Source organism: Salvelinus fontinalis, chromosome 7, assembly GCF_029448725.1.
Source record: "Salvelinus fontinalis isolate EN_2023a chromosome 7, ASM2944872v1, whole genome shotgun sequence".
Taxonomy (NCBI): Eukaryota; Metazoa; Chordata; class Actinopteri; order Salmoniformes; family Salmonidae; genus Salvelinus; species Salvelinus fontinalis.
In genome coordinates, this window is record NC_074671.1 from 62,072,392 (window position 1) to 62,092,184 (window position 19,793).

A 19,793-nucleotide genomic window follows, 5' to 3' on the forward strand; every position below is an offset into this window, starting at 1 on the left:
TATCCCCCCTTCCTAATAAACTACACCTCACCCCTTCCTATCTGAGAATAAACTAACCCCCCTCTTTTTTTATTCAAATTAATCCCTTGTGGTCAAGCCACGCCCTTCATGTCCGTACATGCGCAACAGATGCAGTGTTGCCAACCGCGACAACAACATGACTGCGCTTGGAAGATGACAGGCTTCTAATTCTGTTGTTGCCTACACACTGGGAGGATTTGATAGCCTACATTACGTGCTTGTCTGATTGTAGTTGATATTCGGAGTAAATTAGTCTTGTTGAGTCCACATCCAACTTCTGCCAGGTTAGTGACATTGACTTTCATGTATCAAAGTAAACTCCACTCCACGGAGAAGGAAGTTTTTCTTCACCATTGAGTGGAGTTTAGTCCGATAAACTTAATTTATCCTAGCTAGAGACCGATGCTGTTATTGCTCTGTCATGTTGTCTTTTTACTCCATATTATCCCAATAAAAGTCTTAGCAAAATAAGAAATATTGTAACATCTAATAACAAACACTCGTTGTGGTGTTTGGTATTTACGTGATGTTTTGTATTGACGTGATGTTTGGTATTGACGTGATGTTTGGTATTGACGTGATGTTTGGTATTGACGTGATGTTTGGTATTGACGTGATGTTTTGTATTGACGTGATGTTTGGTATTGACGTGATGTTTTGTATTGAGGTGATGTTTGGTATTGACGTGATGTTTGGTATTGACGTGATGTTCTGTATTGACGTTGAACAATAACGTGGGTATTTGAATAATGCAGTTCTTTTTCCTTTTCTCGTCAGTATTTTTGTTCAAGGTGTACCATAATAAATAAGGTACTACTAGTAAATAACCCTATCCTCTACGATGAGGATAAGAAGAGTTGTGAAGACCGTTTTGAGTGTGGAGCAGGTGGAAGGTGTGGGAGCCCATGTCCGCAGAAGCATAGGAAGAAAGGAGGTGCGTTACTGTCATACTGTCTGTCTTACATCTGCCTAGTTTATCATGTTCAATAATATCCTTTTAAAACACCAAACTAAACCACATGTTATGACATGGTAGGCTGATATCTTGTCCATCCATTTATTTCAGCTGATTAACCTGGATCCATTCTTGATGTTGGATGAGTTCAAAGTCAAAAAGCCGTCTGGCTTCCCTGATCACCCCCACAGAGGCTTTGAGACTGTGAGTAGGCTCTCTATTCTCTCTCTCTCGCTCTCTCTCTCTCTCGCTGTCTCTCTATTCTCTCTCTCTCTGCTCTCTCTCTCTATTCTCTCTCTCTCTCTATTCTGTCTCTCTCTCTCTATTATGTCTCTCTCTGCCTCTGTCTCTTTCTCTCTCTCTCTCTCTCTCTCTCTCTCTCTCTCTCTCTCTCTCTCTCTCTCTCTCTCTCTCTCTCTCTCTCTCTCTCTCTGTGTCTCTCTCTCTCTCTCTCTCTGTCTCTCTCTCTCTCTCTCTCTATTCTGTCTCTCTGCCTCTGTCTCTCTCTATATATATATATATTCTCTCTATTCTATGCCTCTGTCTCGCTCTCTCTCTCTCTCTCTCTCTCTCTCTGTCTCTCTCTCTTTCTCTGTCTCTCTCTCTCTATTCTCTCTCTCTCTGTCTCTCTTTCTCTCTCTCTCGCTCTGTCTCTCTCTGTCTCTCTCTATTCTCTCTCTCTCTCTCTCTCTCTATTCTGTCTCTCTATTCTGTCTCTCTGCCTCTGTCTCTCTCTCTCTCTATATATATATTCTCTCTATTCTATGCCTCTGTCTCGCTCTCTCTCTCTCTCTCTCTCTTTCTCTCTCTCTCTCTATTCTCTCTCTCTGTCTCTCTTTCTCTCCCTCTCCCTCTCGCTCTGTCTCTCTCTATTCTCTCTATTCTCTTTCTATTCTCTCTCTCTCTCTCTCTCTCTCTCTCTCTCTCTATTCTGTCTCTCTCTCTCTCTCTCTCTCTCTCTCTCTCTCTCTCTATTCTGTCTCTCTATTCTGTCTCTCTGCCTCTGTCTCTCTCTCTCTCTATATATATATTCTCTCTATTCTATGCCTCTGTCTCGCTGCCTCTGTCTGTCTAGCTAGCATGATGCAGCATCTATACTGTCTCTCTATCTGGAGTGATTGTAAGGACTGGGTGTCGGAGTGCGAAGTCAAGTGCAGGAAACAGCAGGTGCAATAACAAATGTTCTTTAATGAACACTGAGAAACTAGGCCACCCTTCTATACACTGGATGTTCTCATAAAACAACCCCAGACACGGGGGGGAACGAAAACAGTCCAGATACAACGTAGATCGAAAACAAACACCACTCTTACCAACTAACAATCCCGCACAAAGGAACGGGCGGGCCAGCTGACTGATAAGCCCAACTAATTACAAACCTAATACAAAACAGGTGTAACCAATAAACACATAAGGAGGGGGAGAAAAGGATCAGTGGCAGCTAATAGGCCGGTGACGACGACCGCCGAGCGCCACCCGAACGGGAAGGAGAGTCTGCCTCGGTCAGAGTCGTGACAGTGATACAATGTTGTGTTCTGACTGAAACCCTGGCAGGTTCATATGAGGCCGTTGAGGGAGAGTGAGGTACGTACACCATTAATGATGAGGGAGGATGAGGCACGTACACCATTAATGATGAGGGAGGGTGAGGCACATACACCATTAATGATGAGGGAGGATGAGGCACGTACACCATTAATGAGGGAGGGTGAGGCACGTACACCATTAATGACGAGGGAGGATGAGGCACGTACACCATTAATGATGAGGGAGGATGAGGCACGTACACCATTAATGATGAGGGAGGATGAGGCACGTACACCATTAATGATGAGGGAGGGTGAGGCACGTACACCATTAATGATGAGGGAGGAGGAGGCACGTACACCATTAATGATGAGGGAGGAGGAGGCACGTACACCATTAATGATGAGGGAGGAGGAGGCACGTACACCATTAATGATGAGGGAGGAGGAGGCACGTACACCATTAATGACGAGGGAGGGTGAGGCACGTACACCATTAATGATGAGGGAGGGTGAGGCACGTACACCATTAATGACGAGGGCGGGTGAGGCACGTACACCAATTAATGACGAGGGAGGGTGAGGCACGTACACCATTAATGACGAGGGAGGGTGAGGCACGTACACCATTAATGACGAGGGCGGGTGAGGCACGTACACCATTAATGATGAGGGAGGGTGTGGCACGTACACCATTAATGATGCGGGAGGGTGAGGCACGTACACCATTAATGATGAGGGAGGGTGAGGCACGTACACCATTAATGATGAGGGAGGATGAGGCACGTACACCATTAATGATGAGGGAGGGTGAGGCACGTACACCATTAATGATGAGGGAGGATGAGGCACGTACACCATTAATGATGAGGGAGGATGAGGCATGTACACCATTAATGATGAGGGAGGAGGAGGCACACATACACCATTAATGATGAGGGAGGATGAGGCACGTACACCATTAATGATGAGGGAGGGTGAGGCATGTACACCATTAATGATGAGGGTGAGGCACGTACACCATTAATGACGAAGGAGAGTGAGGCATATACCCCATTAAAGATGAGGGAGGGTGAGGCAGGTACACCATTAATGATGAGGGAGGGTGAGGCAGGTACACCATTAATGATGAGGGAGGGTGAGGCAGGTACACCATTAATGATGAAGGAGGGTGAGGCATATACCCCATTAAAGATGAGGGAGGGTGAGGCAGGTACACCATTAATGATGAAGGAGGGTGAGGCATATACCCCATTAAAGATGAGGGAGGGTGAGGCACATACACCATTAATGATGAGGGAGGGTGAGGCATGTACACCATTAATGATGAGGGAGGAGGAGGCAGGTACACCATTAATGATGAAGGAGGGTGAGGCATATACCCCATTAAAGATGAGGGAGGGTGAGGCAGGTACACCATTAATGATGAGGGAGGGTGAGGCAGGTACACCATTAATGATGAGGGAGGGTGAGGCAGGTACACCATTAATGATGAAGGAGGGTGAGGCATATACCCCATTAAAGATGAGGGAGGGTGAGGCAGGTACACCATTAATGATGAGGGAGGGTGAGGCAGGTACACCATTAATGATGAAGGAGGGTGAGGCATATACCCCATTAAAGATGAGTGAGGGTGAGGCTCATACACCCTTAGTGATGAGTGAGGGTGAGGCACATACACCATTATTGCACTTCCTGCTAACGCCAGCAGATGGCACTAACATGCCTACTGCAGTGTAAGCCTCGTCCAGAGAAAGCTTTTCAATAGGTTTGTTATACATAGCATTAGCTTGCTTTTGGATACTGGGGTTTGAATGAAAACCCACCAATATCACATATTTAGACAGAGGGGAGGAAGGAAATTAAACTTCTGCTTTGGAAGTGGTGTTGGTGAATCACGGTTTACTCAACCATAAAGGCGATGGTCCACAGTGGGAATTTATAGAGTCAAAACAAGTTTTTAATAGAAAAGTGTTTGATACTGTAGATACATGTGTAATCTAACATAGCGTCTATCATGGCCTAGACCAGATGAGGCCATAGGCCCAGCTGATACTGTAGATACATGTGTAACCTAGCCTAGTGTCCACCATGGCCCAGACCAGATGATTCTGTAGATACATGTGTAACCTAACATAGCATGGCCCAGACCAGATGAGGCCATAGGCCCAGCTGATACTGTATATGTGTAGCTTAGTGTCCAACTGGCCGCAGACTGGACCAGACCTGACGGGGGCGGGGCTGAAGCGCCCACGGCCCAGCATGCCATGCAGCAGGTGTGTTGGCTCACGGTTACATCTCAGAGCTCATAGCCACGTGCGCTGCCAGATCAGAGAGAGGCTCTCGCCCCCCTGGCTGGAGGTTTGGAAGCCTCTCTGAGAGACAGATGTGTACCTCTAACCTCTACAGCTTTCTACTTCCTGTCCGTTGTGACCTCAGTCCATGTGGCAGTGGAATGGACACGGAGTGACCACGTGCTCTTGTCTGTCCTGCTCAACGGACACTGCATTACACACACACACACACACACACACACACACACACACACACACACACACACACACACACACACACACACACACACACACACACACACACACACACACACACACACACACTGTACATATTTAATCTGTTAGACTTGCATGAGGAAAATATGAAATCAATTCTTTACCATACTATGTTTTCCAGTCTTACAAGCTTTATGATGAGATTTCCTTCCGAAACCATTCATGTTTCCAACTGAGAGTCATTCATCTCTTTCCTAACCTCAACCTCATTTGGCAAAGGCTTAGAGAAAGTTGTTTTCCAGTTGTTTCTCCAGACATGATTGGTATTCGGGGGAGGGATAACTGCAGAGCACAGTGAATGTTTTGTTTTGCCTCTCAGCTGTTATATAAAATCAGCAGTGGCTCATCTATGGGTTTGTGAACATATTTTGATCTATTTTGTCTTTGTTTAGGTGACCTACGTTTTGAAAGGCGTTTCAGCCCATGAGGATTTCTGTGGCCACTCTGGACTCCTGAAACCAGGGGATTTACAGGTATGGAAACATCTTGTGACACTCACACTACTGTATGTAGGTTCCTACTCTTCACCATACTCCCACCAGAACCAATGAAGCATGGTGCCTTCAGGGCATTTCCTGTGTTTTTCCCGTGCAGCAGTCGTAAAGCTGTTGTCCCTGGTCAGTCAGTCAGCATCAACCAGGAAGTGGTCTAATAGACACTAATGCCACTGGCATTAAACAAAGCATGTGTCCATGTATGCTGATGATTCAACCATATACACATCAGAAACCACAGCTAGTGAAGTCACTGAAACCCATAAAGAGTTGCAGTCTGTTTTGGAATGGGTGGCCAGTAATTAACTGGTCCTGAACATCTCTAAAACTAAGAGCATTGTATTTGGTACAAATCATTCCCTAAATTCTAGACCTCAGCTGAATCTGGTAATGAATGGTGTGGCTGTTGAATAAGTTGAGGAGACTAAGTTATGTCATGTTTTGTGTGGACCCAGGAAGAGTAGCTGCTGCTTTCGCAACCTAATAAAATACTACTACAAGAGACTTTGTGTGTGTGTGTGTGTGTGTGTGTGTGTGTGTGTGTGTGTGTGTGTGTGTGTGTGTGTGTGTGTGTGTGTGTGTGTGTGTGTGTGTGTGTGTGTGTGTGTGTGTGTGTGTGTGTGTGTGTGTGTGCGAGAGAGAGAGACGAACACCATTGGGGGGGCTGGAGCTACTAACTCAGGGCAGACGGGTTTCCTCACAGTGGAACAGGAAGGGGAAAGCTGCTGACAACTTTAAGTGTTATTGCTCAATTAGCTTCCCACGGCAATGCTGCATCACCCTCAGGGCACTGAAAAGTTGCATCAGAATTGGCTCCCTATTCCCTATGTAGTGCACTACTTTTGGCTAAAACCCCTATTCCCTGAGCCCTTATTCTCTAGACCAGGGGTACTCAACTCTTACCCTACGAGGTCCAGAGCCTGCTGTTTTTCTCTTTTACCTGATAATGATTTGCACACACCTGGTTTCCCAGGACTAAATCAGTCCCCGATTAGAGGGGACAATGAGAACATGCAGTGGAACTGGCTTCGAGGTCCAACGTTGAGTTGGAGGGCTCTAGACCCTATTTAGTGCACAGCTTAGACCCTAGACCAAAAGTAGTAGCAGCCATTTTGAACACAACCTTCCAGTGTGTTATTTTGATGTTAGTGGAGCTTTGAGAAGAACAATGGACATCCACTAGGTACATATCACAGCAGTGGGGCAGATGGGATATCCACTAGGTACATATCACAGGAGTGGGGAAGATGGACATCCACTAGGTACATATCACAGCAGTGGGGAAGATGGACATCCACTAGGTACATATCACAGCAGTGGGGAAGATGGACATCCACTAGGTACATATCACAGCAGTGGGGAAGATGGGATATCCACTAGGTACATATCACAGGAGTGGGGAAGATGGACATCCACTAGGTACATATCACAGCAGTGGGGAAGATGGGACATCCACTAGGTACATATCACAGCAGTGGGGAAGATGGGATATCCACTAGGTACATATCACAGGAGTGGGGAAGATGGGATATCCACTAGGTACATATCACAGCAGTGGGGAAGATGAACATCCACTAGGTACATATCACAGCAGTGGGGAAGATGGACATCCACTAGGTACATATCACAGCAGTGGGGAAGATGGGATATCCACTAGGTACATATCACAGCAGTGGGGAAGATGGGATATCCACTAGGTACATATCACAGCAGTGGGGAAGATGGGATATCCACTAGGTACATATCACAGCAGTGGGGAAGATGGACATCCACTAGGTACATATCACAGCAGTGGGGAAGATGGGACATCCACTAGGTACATATCACAGCAGTGGGGAAGATGGGATATCCACTAGGTACATATCACAGGAGTGGGGAAGATGGGATATCCACTAGGTACATATCACAGCAGTGGGGAAGATGAACATCCACTAGGTACATATCACAGCAGTGGGGAAAATGGGATATCCACTAGGTACATATCACAGCAGTGGGGAAGATGGGATATCCACTAGGTACATATCACAGCAATGGGGAAGATGAACATCCACTAGGTACATATCACAGCAGTGGGGAAGATGGGATATCCACTAGGTACATATCACAGCAGTGGGGAAGATGGGATATCCACTAGGTACATATCACAGCAGTGGGGAAGATGGGATATCCACTAGGTACATATCACAGCAGTGGGGAAGATGGGATATCCACTAGGTACATATCACAGCAGTGGGGAAGATGGACATCCACTAGGTACATATCACAGCAGTGGGGAAGATGGGATATCCACTAGGTACATATCACAGCATTGGGGAAGATGGGATATCCACTAGGTACATATCACAGCAGTGGGGAAGATGGACATCCACTAGGTACATATCACAGCAGTGGGGAAGATGGGACATCCACTAGGTACATATCACAGCAGTGGGGAAGATGGGACATCCGCTAGGTGCATATCACAGCAGTAGGGAAGATGGGATATCCACTAGGTACATATCACAGCAGTGGGGAAGATGGACATCTACTAGGTACATATCACAGCAGTGGGGAAGATGGGATATCCACTAGGTACATATCACAGCAGTGGGGAAGATGGACATCCACTAGGTACATATCACAGGAGTGGGGAAGATGGGATATCCACTAGGTACATATCACAGCAGTGGGGAAGATGGGATATCCACTAGGTACATATCACAGCAGTGGGGAGGATGGGATATCCACTAGGTACATATCACAGCAGTGGGGAAGATGGACATCCACTAGGTACATATCACAGCAGTGGGGAAGATGGGACATCCACTAGGTACATATCACAGCAGTGGGGAAGATGGACATCCACTAGGTACATATCACAGCAGTGGGGAAGATGGGATATCCACTAGGTACATATCACAGCAGTGGGGAAGATGGATATCCACTAGGTACATATCACAGCAGTGGGGAAAATGGGATATCCACTAGGTACATATCACAGCAGTGGGGAAGATGGGATATCCACTAGGTACAAATCACAGCAGTGGGGAAGATGGACATCCACTAGGTCCATATCACAGCAGTGGGGAAGATGGGACATCCACTAGGTACATATCACAGCAGTGGGGAAGATGGACATCCACTAGGTACATATCACAGCAGTGGGGAAGATGGGACATCCACTAGGTACATATCACAGCAGTGGGGAAGATGGGACATCCGCTAGGTACATATCACAGCAGTAGGGAAGATGGGATATCCACTAGGTACATATCACAGCAGTGGGGAAGATGGGATATCCACTAGGTACATATCACAGCAGTGGGGAAGATGGACATCCACTAGGTACATATCACAGGAGTGGGGAAGATGGGATATCCACTAGGTACATATCACAGCAGTGGGGAAGATGGGATATCCACTAGGTACATATCACAGCAGTGGGGAGGATGGGATATCCACTAGGTACATATCACAGCAGTGGGGAAGATGGACATCCACTAGGTACATATCACAGCAGTGGGGAAGATGGGACATCCACTAGGTACATATTACAGCAGTGGGGAAGATGGACATCCACTAGGTACATATCACAGCAGTGGGGAAGATGGGATATCCACTAGGTACATATCACAGCAGTGGGGAAGATGGATATCCACTAGGTACATATCACAGCAGTGGGGAAAATGGGATATCCACTAGGTACATATCACAGCAGTGGGGAAGATGGGATATCCACTAGGTACATATCACAGCAGTGGGGAAGATGGACATCCACTAGGTCCATATCACAGCAGTGGGGAAGATGGACATCCACTAGGTACATATCACAGCAGTGGGGAAGATGGACATCCACTAGGTACATATCACAGCAGTGGGGAAGATGGACATCCACTAGGTACATATCACAGCAGTGGGGAAGATGGACATCCACTAGGTACATATCACAGCAGTGGGGAAGATGGGACATCCACTAGGTACATATCACAGCAGTGGGGAAGATGAACATCCACTAGGTACATATCACAGCAGTGGGGAAGATGGGACATCCACTAGGTACATATCACAGCAGTGGGGAAGATGGGATATCCACTAGGTACATATCACAGCAGTGGGGAAGATGAACATCCACTAGGTACATATCACAGCAGTGGGGAAGATGGACATCCACTAGGTACATATCACAGCAGTGGGGAAGATGGGATATCCACTAGGTACATATCACGGCAGTGGGGAAGAAGGGATATCCACTAGGTACATATCACAGCAGTGGGGAAGATGGGATATCCACTAGGTACATATCACAGCAGTGGGGAAGATGGACATCCACTAGGTACATATCACAGCAGTGGGGAAGATGGGATATCCACTAGGTACATATCACAGCATTGGGGAAGATGAACATCCACTAGGTACATATCACAGCAGTGGGGAAGATGAACATCCACTAGGTACATATCACAGCAGTGGGGAAGATGCGATATCCACTAGGTACATATCACAGCAGTGGGGAAGATGGGATATCCACTAGGTACATATCACAGCAGTGGGGAAGATGGGACATCCACTAGGTACATATCACAGCAGTGGGGAAGATGGGACATCCACTAGGTACATATCACAGCAGTGGGGAAGATGGGATATCCACTAGGTACATATCACAGCAGTGGGGAAGATGGACATCCACTAGGTACATATCACAGCAGTGGGGAAGATGGGATATCCACAAGGTACATATCACAGCAGTGGGGAAGATGGGATATCCACTAGGTACATATCACAGCAGTGGGGAAGATGGACATCTACTAGGTACATATCACAGCAGTGGGGAAGATGGATATCCACTAGGTACATATCACAGCAGTGGGGAAGATGGGACATCCACTAGGTACATATCACAGCAGTGGGGAAGATGGGATATCCACTAGGTACATATCACAGCAGTGGGGAAGATGGACATCCACTAGGTACATATCACAGGAGTGGGGAAGATGGGATATCCACTAGGTACATATCACAGCAGTGGGGAAGATGGAATATCCACTAGGTACATATCACAGCAGTGGGGAGGATGGGATATCCACTAGGTACATATCACAGCAGTGGGGAAGATGGACATCCACTAGGTACATATCACAGCAGTGGGGAAGATGGGACATCCACTAGGTACATATCACAGCAGTGGGGAAGATGGACATCCACTAGGTACATATCACAGCAGTGGGGAAGATGGGATATCCACTAGGTACATATCACAGCAGTGGGGAAGATGGATATCCACTAGGTACATATCACAGCAGTGGGGAAGATGGGACATCCACTAGGAACATATCACAGCAGTGGGGAAGATGGGATATCCACTAGGTACATATCACAGCAGTGGGGAAGATGGACATCCACTAGGTCCATATCACAGCAGTGGGGAAGATGGACATCCACTAGGTACATATCACAGCAGTGGGGAAGATGGACATCCACTAGGTACATATCACAGCAGTGGGGAAGATGGACATCCACTAGGTACATATCACAGCAGTGGGGAAGAAGGGATATCCACTAGGTACATATCACAGCAATGGGGAAGATGGACATCCACTAGGTACATATCACAGCAGTGGGGAAGATGGGACATCCACTAGGTACATATCACAGCAGTGGGGAAGATGGACATCCACTAGGTACATATCACAGCAGTGGGGAAGATGGGATATCCACTAGGTACATATCACAGCAGTGGGGAAGATGGATATCCACTAGGTACATATCACAGCAGTGGGGAAAATGGGATATCCACTAGGTACATATCACAGCAGTGGGGAAGATGGGATATCCACTAGGTACATATCACAGCAGTGGGGAAGATGGACATCCACTAGGTCCATATCTCAGCAGTGGGGAAGATGGACATCCACTAGGTACATATCACAGCAGTGGGGAAGATGGACATCCACTAGGTACATATCACAGCAGTGGGGAAGATGGACATCCACTAGGTACATATCACAGCAGTGGGGAAGAAGGGATATCCACTAGGTACATATCACAGCATTGGGGAAGATGGGATATCCACTAGGTACATATCACAGCAGTGGGGAAGAAGGGATATCCACTAGGTACATATCACAGCAATGGGGAAGATGAACATCCACTAGGTACATATCACAGCAGTGGGGAAGATGAACATCCACTAGGTACATATCACAGCAGTGGGGAAGATGGACATCCACTAGGTACATATCACAGCAGTGGGGAAGATGGGATATCCACTAGGTACATATCACAGCAGTGGGGAAGATGGATATCCACTAGGTACATATCACAGCAGTGGGGAAGATGCGATATCCACTAGGTACATATCACAGCAGTGGGGAAGATGGGATATCCACTAGGTACATATCACAGCAGTGGGGAAGATGGGACATCCACTAGGTACATATCACAGCAGTGGGGAAGATGGGACATCCACTAGGTACATATCACAGCAGTGGGGAAGATGGGATATCCACTAGGTACATATCACAGCAGTGGGGAAGATGGACATCCACTAGGTACATATCACAGCAGTGGGGAAGATGGGATATCCACTAGGTACATATCACAGCAGTGGGGAAGATGGACATCTACTAGGTACATATCACAGCAGTGGGGAAGATGGATATCCACTAGGTACATATCACAGCAGTGGGGAAGATGGGACATCCACTAGGTACATATCACAGCAGTGGGGAAGATGGGATATCCACTAGGTACATATCACAGCAGTGGGGAAGATGGACATCCACTAGGTACATATCACAGGAGTGAGGAAGATGGGATATCCACTAGGTACATATCACAGCAGTGGGGAAGATGGAATATCCACTAGGTACATATCACAGCAGTGGGGAGGATGGGATATCCACTAGGTACATATCACAGCAGTGGGGAAGATGGACATCCACTAGGTACATATCACAGCAGTGGGGAAGATGGGACATCCACTAGGTACATATCACAGCAGTGGGGAAGATGGACATCCACTAGGTACATATCACAGCAGTGGGGAAGATGGAATATCCACTAGGTACATATCACAGCATTGGGGAAGATGGATATCCACTAGGTACATATCACAGCAGTGGGGAAGATGGGACATCCACTAGGAACATATCACAGCAGTGGGGAAGATGGGATATCCACTAGGTACATATCACAGCAGTGGGGAAGATGGACATCCACTAGGTCCATATCACAGCAGTGGGGAAGATGGACATCCACTAGGTACATATCACAGCAGTGGGGAAGATGGACATCCACTAGGTACATATCACAGCAGTGGGGAAGATGGACATCCACTAGGTACATATCACAGCAGTGGGGAAGAAGGGATATCCACTAGGTACATATCACAGCAATGGGGAAGATGAACATCCACTAGGTACATATCACAGCAGTGGGGAAGATGAACATCCACTAGGTACATATCACAGCAGTGGGGAAGATGGGACATCCACTAGGTACATATCACAGCAGTGGGGAAGATGGACATCCACTAGGTACATATCACAGCAGTGGGGAAGATGGGACATCCACTAGGTACATATCACAGCAGTGGGGAAGATGGGACATCCGCTAGGTACATATCACAGCAGTAGGGAAGATGGGATATCCACTAGGTACATATCACAGCAGTGGGGAAGATGGACATCTACTAGGTACATATCACAGCAGTGGGGAAGATGGGATATCCACTAGGTACATATCACAGCAGTGGGGAAGATGGACATCCACTAGGTACATATCACAGGAGTGGGGAAGATGGGATATCCACTAGGTACATATCACAGCAGTGGGGAAGATGGGATATCCACTAGGTACATATCACAGCAGTGGGGAGGATTGGATATCCACTAGGTACATATCACAGCAGTGGGGAAGATGGACATCCACTAGGTACATATCACAGCAGTGGGGAAGATGGGACATCCACTAGGTACATATCACAGCAGTGGGGAAGATGGGATATCCACTAGGTACATATCACAGCAGTGGGGAAGATGGGATATCCACTAGGTACATATCACAGCAGTGGGGAAGATGGGACATCCACTAGGTACATATCACAGCAGTGGGGAAGATGGGATATCCACTAGGTACATATCACAGCAGTGGGGAAGATGGACATCCACTAGGTACATATCACAGCAGTGGGGAAGATGGGATATCCACTAGGTACATATCACAGCAGTGGGGAAGATGGACATCTACTAGGTACATATCACAGCAGTGGGGAAGATGGATATCCACTAGGTACATATCACAGCAGTGGGGAAGATGGGACATCCACTAGGTACATATCACAGCAGTGGGGAAGATGGGATATCCACTAGGTACATATCACAGCAGTGGGGAAGATGGACATCCACTAGGTACATATCACAGCAGTGGGGAAGGAAAGGTGTAAATGTGAAGTTAATTTCCTCCTAGAAACCAGTTACTTCCACTATTAAGTCCACATGGGTGATTTATTATGGAAATCATATCAGGCAACATTGATTTCATGGATATTATACTGTACAATTCTCCTTTATGTGGTTAGTAATTGTGTTTTGTGTGTGTGTGTGTCTATGCCTCTCTGTATCTGTGTGTGTGTGTTTCTGTGTCCGTCTCTGTGTGTCTATGCCTCTCTGTATCTGTGTGTGTGTGTTTCGTGTCCGTCTCTGTGTGTCTATGTCCATGTCTCTTCATAAGTGGATGACGGCAGGCCGAGGGGTGGTCCATGCAGAGATGCCTGTGTCTGAGGAGCCCGTTCAGGGCCTGCAGCTGTGGGTCAACCTGAGGAGGGAGGACAAGATGGTGGAGCCTCAGTACCAGGAGCTGAAGGACAGCCAGGTCCCCAAGCCCAGCAGGGAGGGGGTCACTGTGGCCGTCATCTCTGGACAGGCCCTGGGTGTACAGGTCAGGAGCACCATACTAACCATAACCCTGGGTGTACAGGTCAGGAGCACCATACTAACCATAACCCTGGGTGTACAGGTCAGGAGCACCATATTAACCATAACCCTGGGTGTACAGGTCAGGAGCACCATACTAACCATAACCCTGGGTGTACAGGTCAGGAGCACCATACTAACCATAACCCTGGGTGTACAGGTCAGGAGCACCATACTAACCATAACCCTGGGTGTACAGGTGAGGAGCACCATATTAACCATAACCGTGGGTGTACAGGTCAGGAGCACCATACTAACCATAACCCTGGGTGTACAGGTCAGGAGCACCATACTAACCATAACCCGGGTGTACAGGTCAGGAGCACCATACTAACCATAACCCTGGGTGTACAGGTCAGGAGCACCATACTAACCACAACCCTGGGTGTACAGGAGCACCATACTAACCATAACCCGGGTGGTGGTAGTGGGTGTGGCCAGTGGTGCGGTTTTAGAGGCCCTCTTCTTGGCCGCAGAGACAAACTGCTGCTGTTTTAAAGCACATTTCCTGCAATTCTACACATTTTGCCGTGGAGCAGAGAGAACATTGTACTGTTTTTTAAAGCTAATTTCATGCCATTCAAAAAAAATGTGCCATTGGGCTGAGAGAAGATTTTAAAGCTAAATTCCTTAAATTCTACACATTTTGCCGTGGCTTCTTCCTTGTTCTTATGCTATCTGCATGACTCAACCATTATAACAAAATCAATGTGGGGCCCCGTGCCATGACATTTTAAAAATGTTAGATTCTCCCTGACTGTTTCATTTTTATTTTGGGGATTGTTAGTTCTCAGAGGTAATCTTTAAAAAGTATATATTGCTCTATTATATTTTCTACATATTTAACTGGATTTTAGTTATTTAAGTTTATACAAGTTCTTATGTTTGTTCTGACTTCCACATGACATCAACCAGTGTTTCCCCTATATGCACTTAGCAGCGGTGCACCACGTGATGGTCAAATTATTTCTTATTTTTATATATTTTTTGGTGGCGTCCACGAATTAGCAACGGCTTTGCGCCGCTGCTAAACGCATATAGCGGAAACACTGGTTGATGTCATGTGGAAGTCGTAACAAACATAAGAACACTTAAAACAACTAAAAATAGATTCATATATTTCTCACCCTACAAAGTAACGCATTTGTAATCACAGGTCCAAAACCACAGTGGATGAAGAAGGGGGGGAGTTTATTATCGCCATCATTGTCATTATCATTGTTCCTTTGTCACTGTGTTATACAGAATGAATACCGTACTTAGTGTCGGCTGTTGATATGATGTGCTGGGGTCTTGCCCATATCAAGCCAGAAAACCTTATACAATACAATGACTGAGATGTTGAAAGCCTCAGGCCTAGATACGCCTCGCCAGAAATCCCAACCAACCACAAGACATTCAGCTTCATCATGTGACGTTTGCAGATAATTACATCTTCAGGATTATCCACCCCCCCCCCCCCCCCCTTCTCCTCCTTATTTTCTCTGTGTCTGTCTGCTGAGTTAGACGAGACAGGAAATGAGTAGCAGGTTTCTGGGGAAGTGGGTTTGTCATGTTTCAGATGTAAATTTGACCAGGGCCGGTTGGGTAGGGGTTACTCTAGGGCAGGAGAGGAGACTGACAGACAGTTTCTCATGACGTCTATAAGGTTTGTCATGTTTCAGATGTAAATTTGACCAGGGCCGGTTGGGTAGGGGTTACTCTAGGGCAGGAGAGGAGACTGGCAGACAGAGTTTCTCATGACGTCTATAAGGTTTGTTATTTTACAGATGAAGATGTGTTGAAACTGGGAAAGGGGCGGGGCATCACTGGGTCCGCTGGTATGTTAGCTAGCTACCTAATGTTAGTTGGCTACTAATACATTGAACTTTCCAGTATATTAACTATATGCTATCTAACTACCTACCCAACATTTATTAACTTGATTATTCACGCTTAGCTACTAAGTGGTATAGTCTTGGTGCGTTCTCAATGGACATTGTTAATGAAGTCGTAAGATGTCTAGCTATTCATTTGTTATCTATGCTAACAGACTAGCAAGAAGTTGCATAGCAACAGCATCAACTTCCGGTAGACAGGCGAAGCGCTACTACACTCAACTGAAAGGATACCGTTTGTTTACAGTATACTAAAGTGAACTAATATTATGTAGTATAGATACTCATTAAGTATGTAGTTTACAGTATACTAAAATGAACTAATATTATGTAGTATAGATACTCATTAAGTATGTAGTTTACAGTATACTAAAATGAACTAATATTATGTAGTATAGATACTCATTAAGTATGTAGTTTACAGTATACTAAATTGAACTAATATTATGTAGTATAGATACTCATTAAGTATGTAGTTTACAGTATACTAAAATGAACTAATATTATGTAGTATAGATACTCATTAAGTATGTAGTTTACAGTATACTAAAATGAACTAATATTATGTAGTATAGATACTCATTAAGTATGTAGTTTACAGTATACTAAATTGAACTAATATTATGTAGTATAGATACTCATTAAGTATGTATTTTAAAGTATACTAAAATGAACTAATATTATGTAGTATAGATACTCATTAAGTATGTAGTTTACAGTATACTAAAGTGAACTAATATTATGTAGTATAGATATTCATTAAGTATGTAGTTTACAGTATACTAAAATGAACTAATATTATGTAGTATAGATACTCATTAAGTATGTAGTTTACAGTATACAAAAAAGAACTAATATTATGTAGTATAGATACTCATTAAGTATGTAGTTTACAGTATACTAAAATGAACTAATATTATGTAGTATAGATACTCATTAAGTATGTAGTTTACAGTATACTAAAATGAACTAATATTATGTAGTATAGATACTCATTAAGTATGTAGTTTACAGTATACTAAAGTGAACTAATATTATGTAGTATAGATACTCATTAAGTATGTAGTTTACAGTATACTAAAGTGAACTAATATTATGTAGTATAGATATTCATTAAGTATGTAGTTTACAGTATACTAAAATGAACTAATATTATGTAGTATAGATACTCATTAAGTATGTAGTTTACAGTATACTAAATTGAACTAATATTATGTAGTATAGATACTCATTAAGTATGTAGTTTACAGTATACTAAAGTGAACTAATATTATGTAGTATAGATACTCATTAAGTATGTAGTTTATAGTATGTTATTATGGGTATTCAAACACAGCTATGGTGGTTGTATTCATCCATTTTCTGTCCTGTGGCCTTCACCAAGTGACATCCTAAGCGATTATGTTATCATTACAATTGTATTATTTAACACAATACAACACATCATTCATAAGGCCTTATTTTTGAGGGCTTAGTTTTACCATAATACAGTGGCCTGAAACTCATGGTTTACAGGAAAAATGTAGGCCTGCAAATCACATTATGCTGGCTTGCAAAGTGATGTGTAATTCCTATTGGAATCCAGCCAGAGTGGCGATATCCAACATTTAGAATTTTTATTCACCTGCAACCTGATTCCGAATGACTGCCGGGATGGGAAGACTAAGGTATGAGAATACCTTAAGCATCTAAACTGGATCAACCATTTCAGTAATGGGTGCAGTGAATCGATATAACAGATTGGATTAGCTTAGAAAAATGTATGTTATTTATATTTAATTAATAAATAAATGTACATTCAAAACATTAGATATTGAAACAAACAATTCAAAAAATCTAACTGCAGTAGAGCATGCTGGGAAATATGATAATGACGGGCGTGGTTTTTGTTCAACATTTACATTTACATTTAAGTCATTTAGCAGACGCTCTTATCCAGAGCGACTTACAAATTGGTGCATTCACCTTATGACATCCAACACTGGGTATTAACACCAACACTAGGTATTAACACCAACACTGGGTTTCTTCTAAACCAATGAGTGTTTTAACACTTACAGAGCTACTTTAACACCTTAATCAACACTAGAAATGTTACACTGAAAAATCAACACTAGGTAACACTGGCTAACACCCTGATTTAAACAACAGGATTTTTTAACAACAGCTTAAAACGCAACACCAGCTGGGCGTTCAGTCCGTTCATAGTAACACAAAGTAACACTACATCAACACCTAAACTGCTTAGACCAGGATATGAACCCTGACCATTTACTGTGGGGTAGAGTTACTCTAGGATGGGAGAGGATACAGACAGCGAGACAGAGTAATGACTTCCAACAGGGGTTAATACAGCTGGGTTTGGCCTGCTGCTGACTGACAGGGTTACAGAGTAATGACTTCCAACAGGGGTTAATACAGCTGGGTTTGGGCTGCCGCTGACTGACAGGGTTACAGAGTAATGACTTCCAACAGGGGTTAATACAGCTGGGTTTGGGCTGCCGCTGACTGACAGGGTTACAGAGTAATGACTTCCAACAGGGGTTAATACAGCTGGGTTTGGCCTGCCGCTGACTGACAGGGTTACAGAGTAATGACTTCCAACAGGGGTTAATACAGCTGGGTTTGGGCTTCCGCTGACTGACAGGGTTACAGAGTATTGACTTCCAACAGGGGTTAATACAGCTGGGTTTGGCCTGCCGCTGACTGACAGGGTTACAGAGTAATGACTTCCAACAGGGGTTAATACAGCTGGGTTTAGCCTGCTGCTGACTGACAGGGTTACAGAGTAATGACTTCCAACAGGGGTTAATACAGGTCAGACAGATAGACTGCCCATTGAGTTTGACTGGAACCTGGACTAGTCTAGCGGATGAAACATTCACGTATGTACAGCTGGTCTGGTCCTCCCTCACAGTAGGGCTGGTCTGGTCTTCCATCACAGTAGGGCTGGTCTGGTCTTCCATCACAGTAGGGCTGGTCTGGTCTTCCATCACAGTAGGGCTGGTCTGGTCTTCCATCACAGTAGGGCTGGTCTGGTCTCCCATCACAGTAGGGCTGGTCTGGTCTCCCATCACAGTAGGGCTGGTCTGGTCTTCCATCACAGTAGGGCTGGTCTGGTCTTCCCTCACAGTAGGGCTGGTCTGGTCTTCCCTCACAGTAGGGCTGGTCTGGTCTTCCCTCACAGTAGGGCTGGTCTGTTCTTCCATCACAGTAGGGCTGGTCTTCCCTCACAGTAGGGCTGGTCTGGTCCTCCCTCACAGTAGGACTGGTCTGGTCTTCCATCACAGTAGGGCTGGTCCTCCCTCACAGTAGGGCTGGTCTGGTCTTCCATCACAGTAGGGCTGGTCTTCCATCACAGTAGGGCTGGTCTGGTCTTCCATCACAGTAGGGCTGGTC

General features: G+C 45.2%; 1 protein-coding gene across 2 annotated transcripts in view; it reads left to right on the top strand.

The window, feature by feature from the left end:
- Positions 1–76: 76 nt before the first annotated feature.
- pir (pirin) overlaps positions 77–19,793 on the top strand; it is a 30,296-nt gene continuing 10,579 nt past the window's right edge. For both annotated transcript variants that reach the window (XM_055930252.1, XM_055930253.1), the window contains exons 1-5: positions 77–305; positions 799–955; positions 1,088–1,180; positions 5,465–5,545; positions 14,276–14,482. In XM_055930252.1, the coding sequence (XP_055786227.1) occupies positions 863–955; positions 1,088–1,180; positions 5,465–5,545; positions 14,276–14,482 (474 nt within the window). In that variant the 5' untranslated portion in view covers positions 77–305; positions 799–862. The remainder of the gene's footprint in view (positions 306–798; positions 956–1,087; positions 1,181–5,464; positions 5,546–14,275; positions 14,483–19,793) is intronic.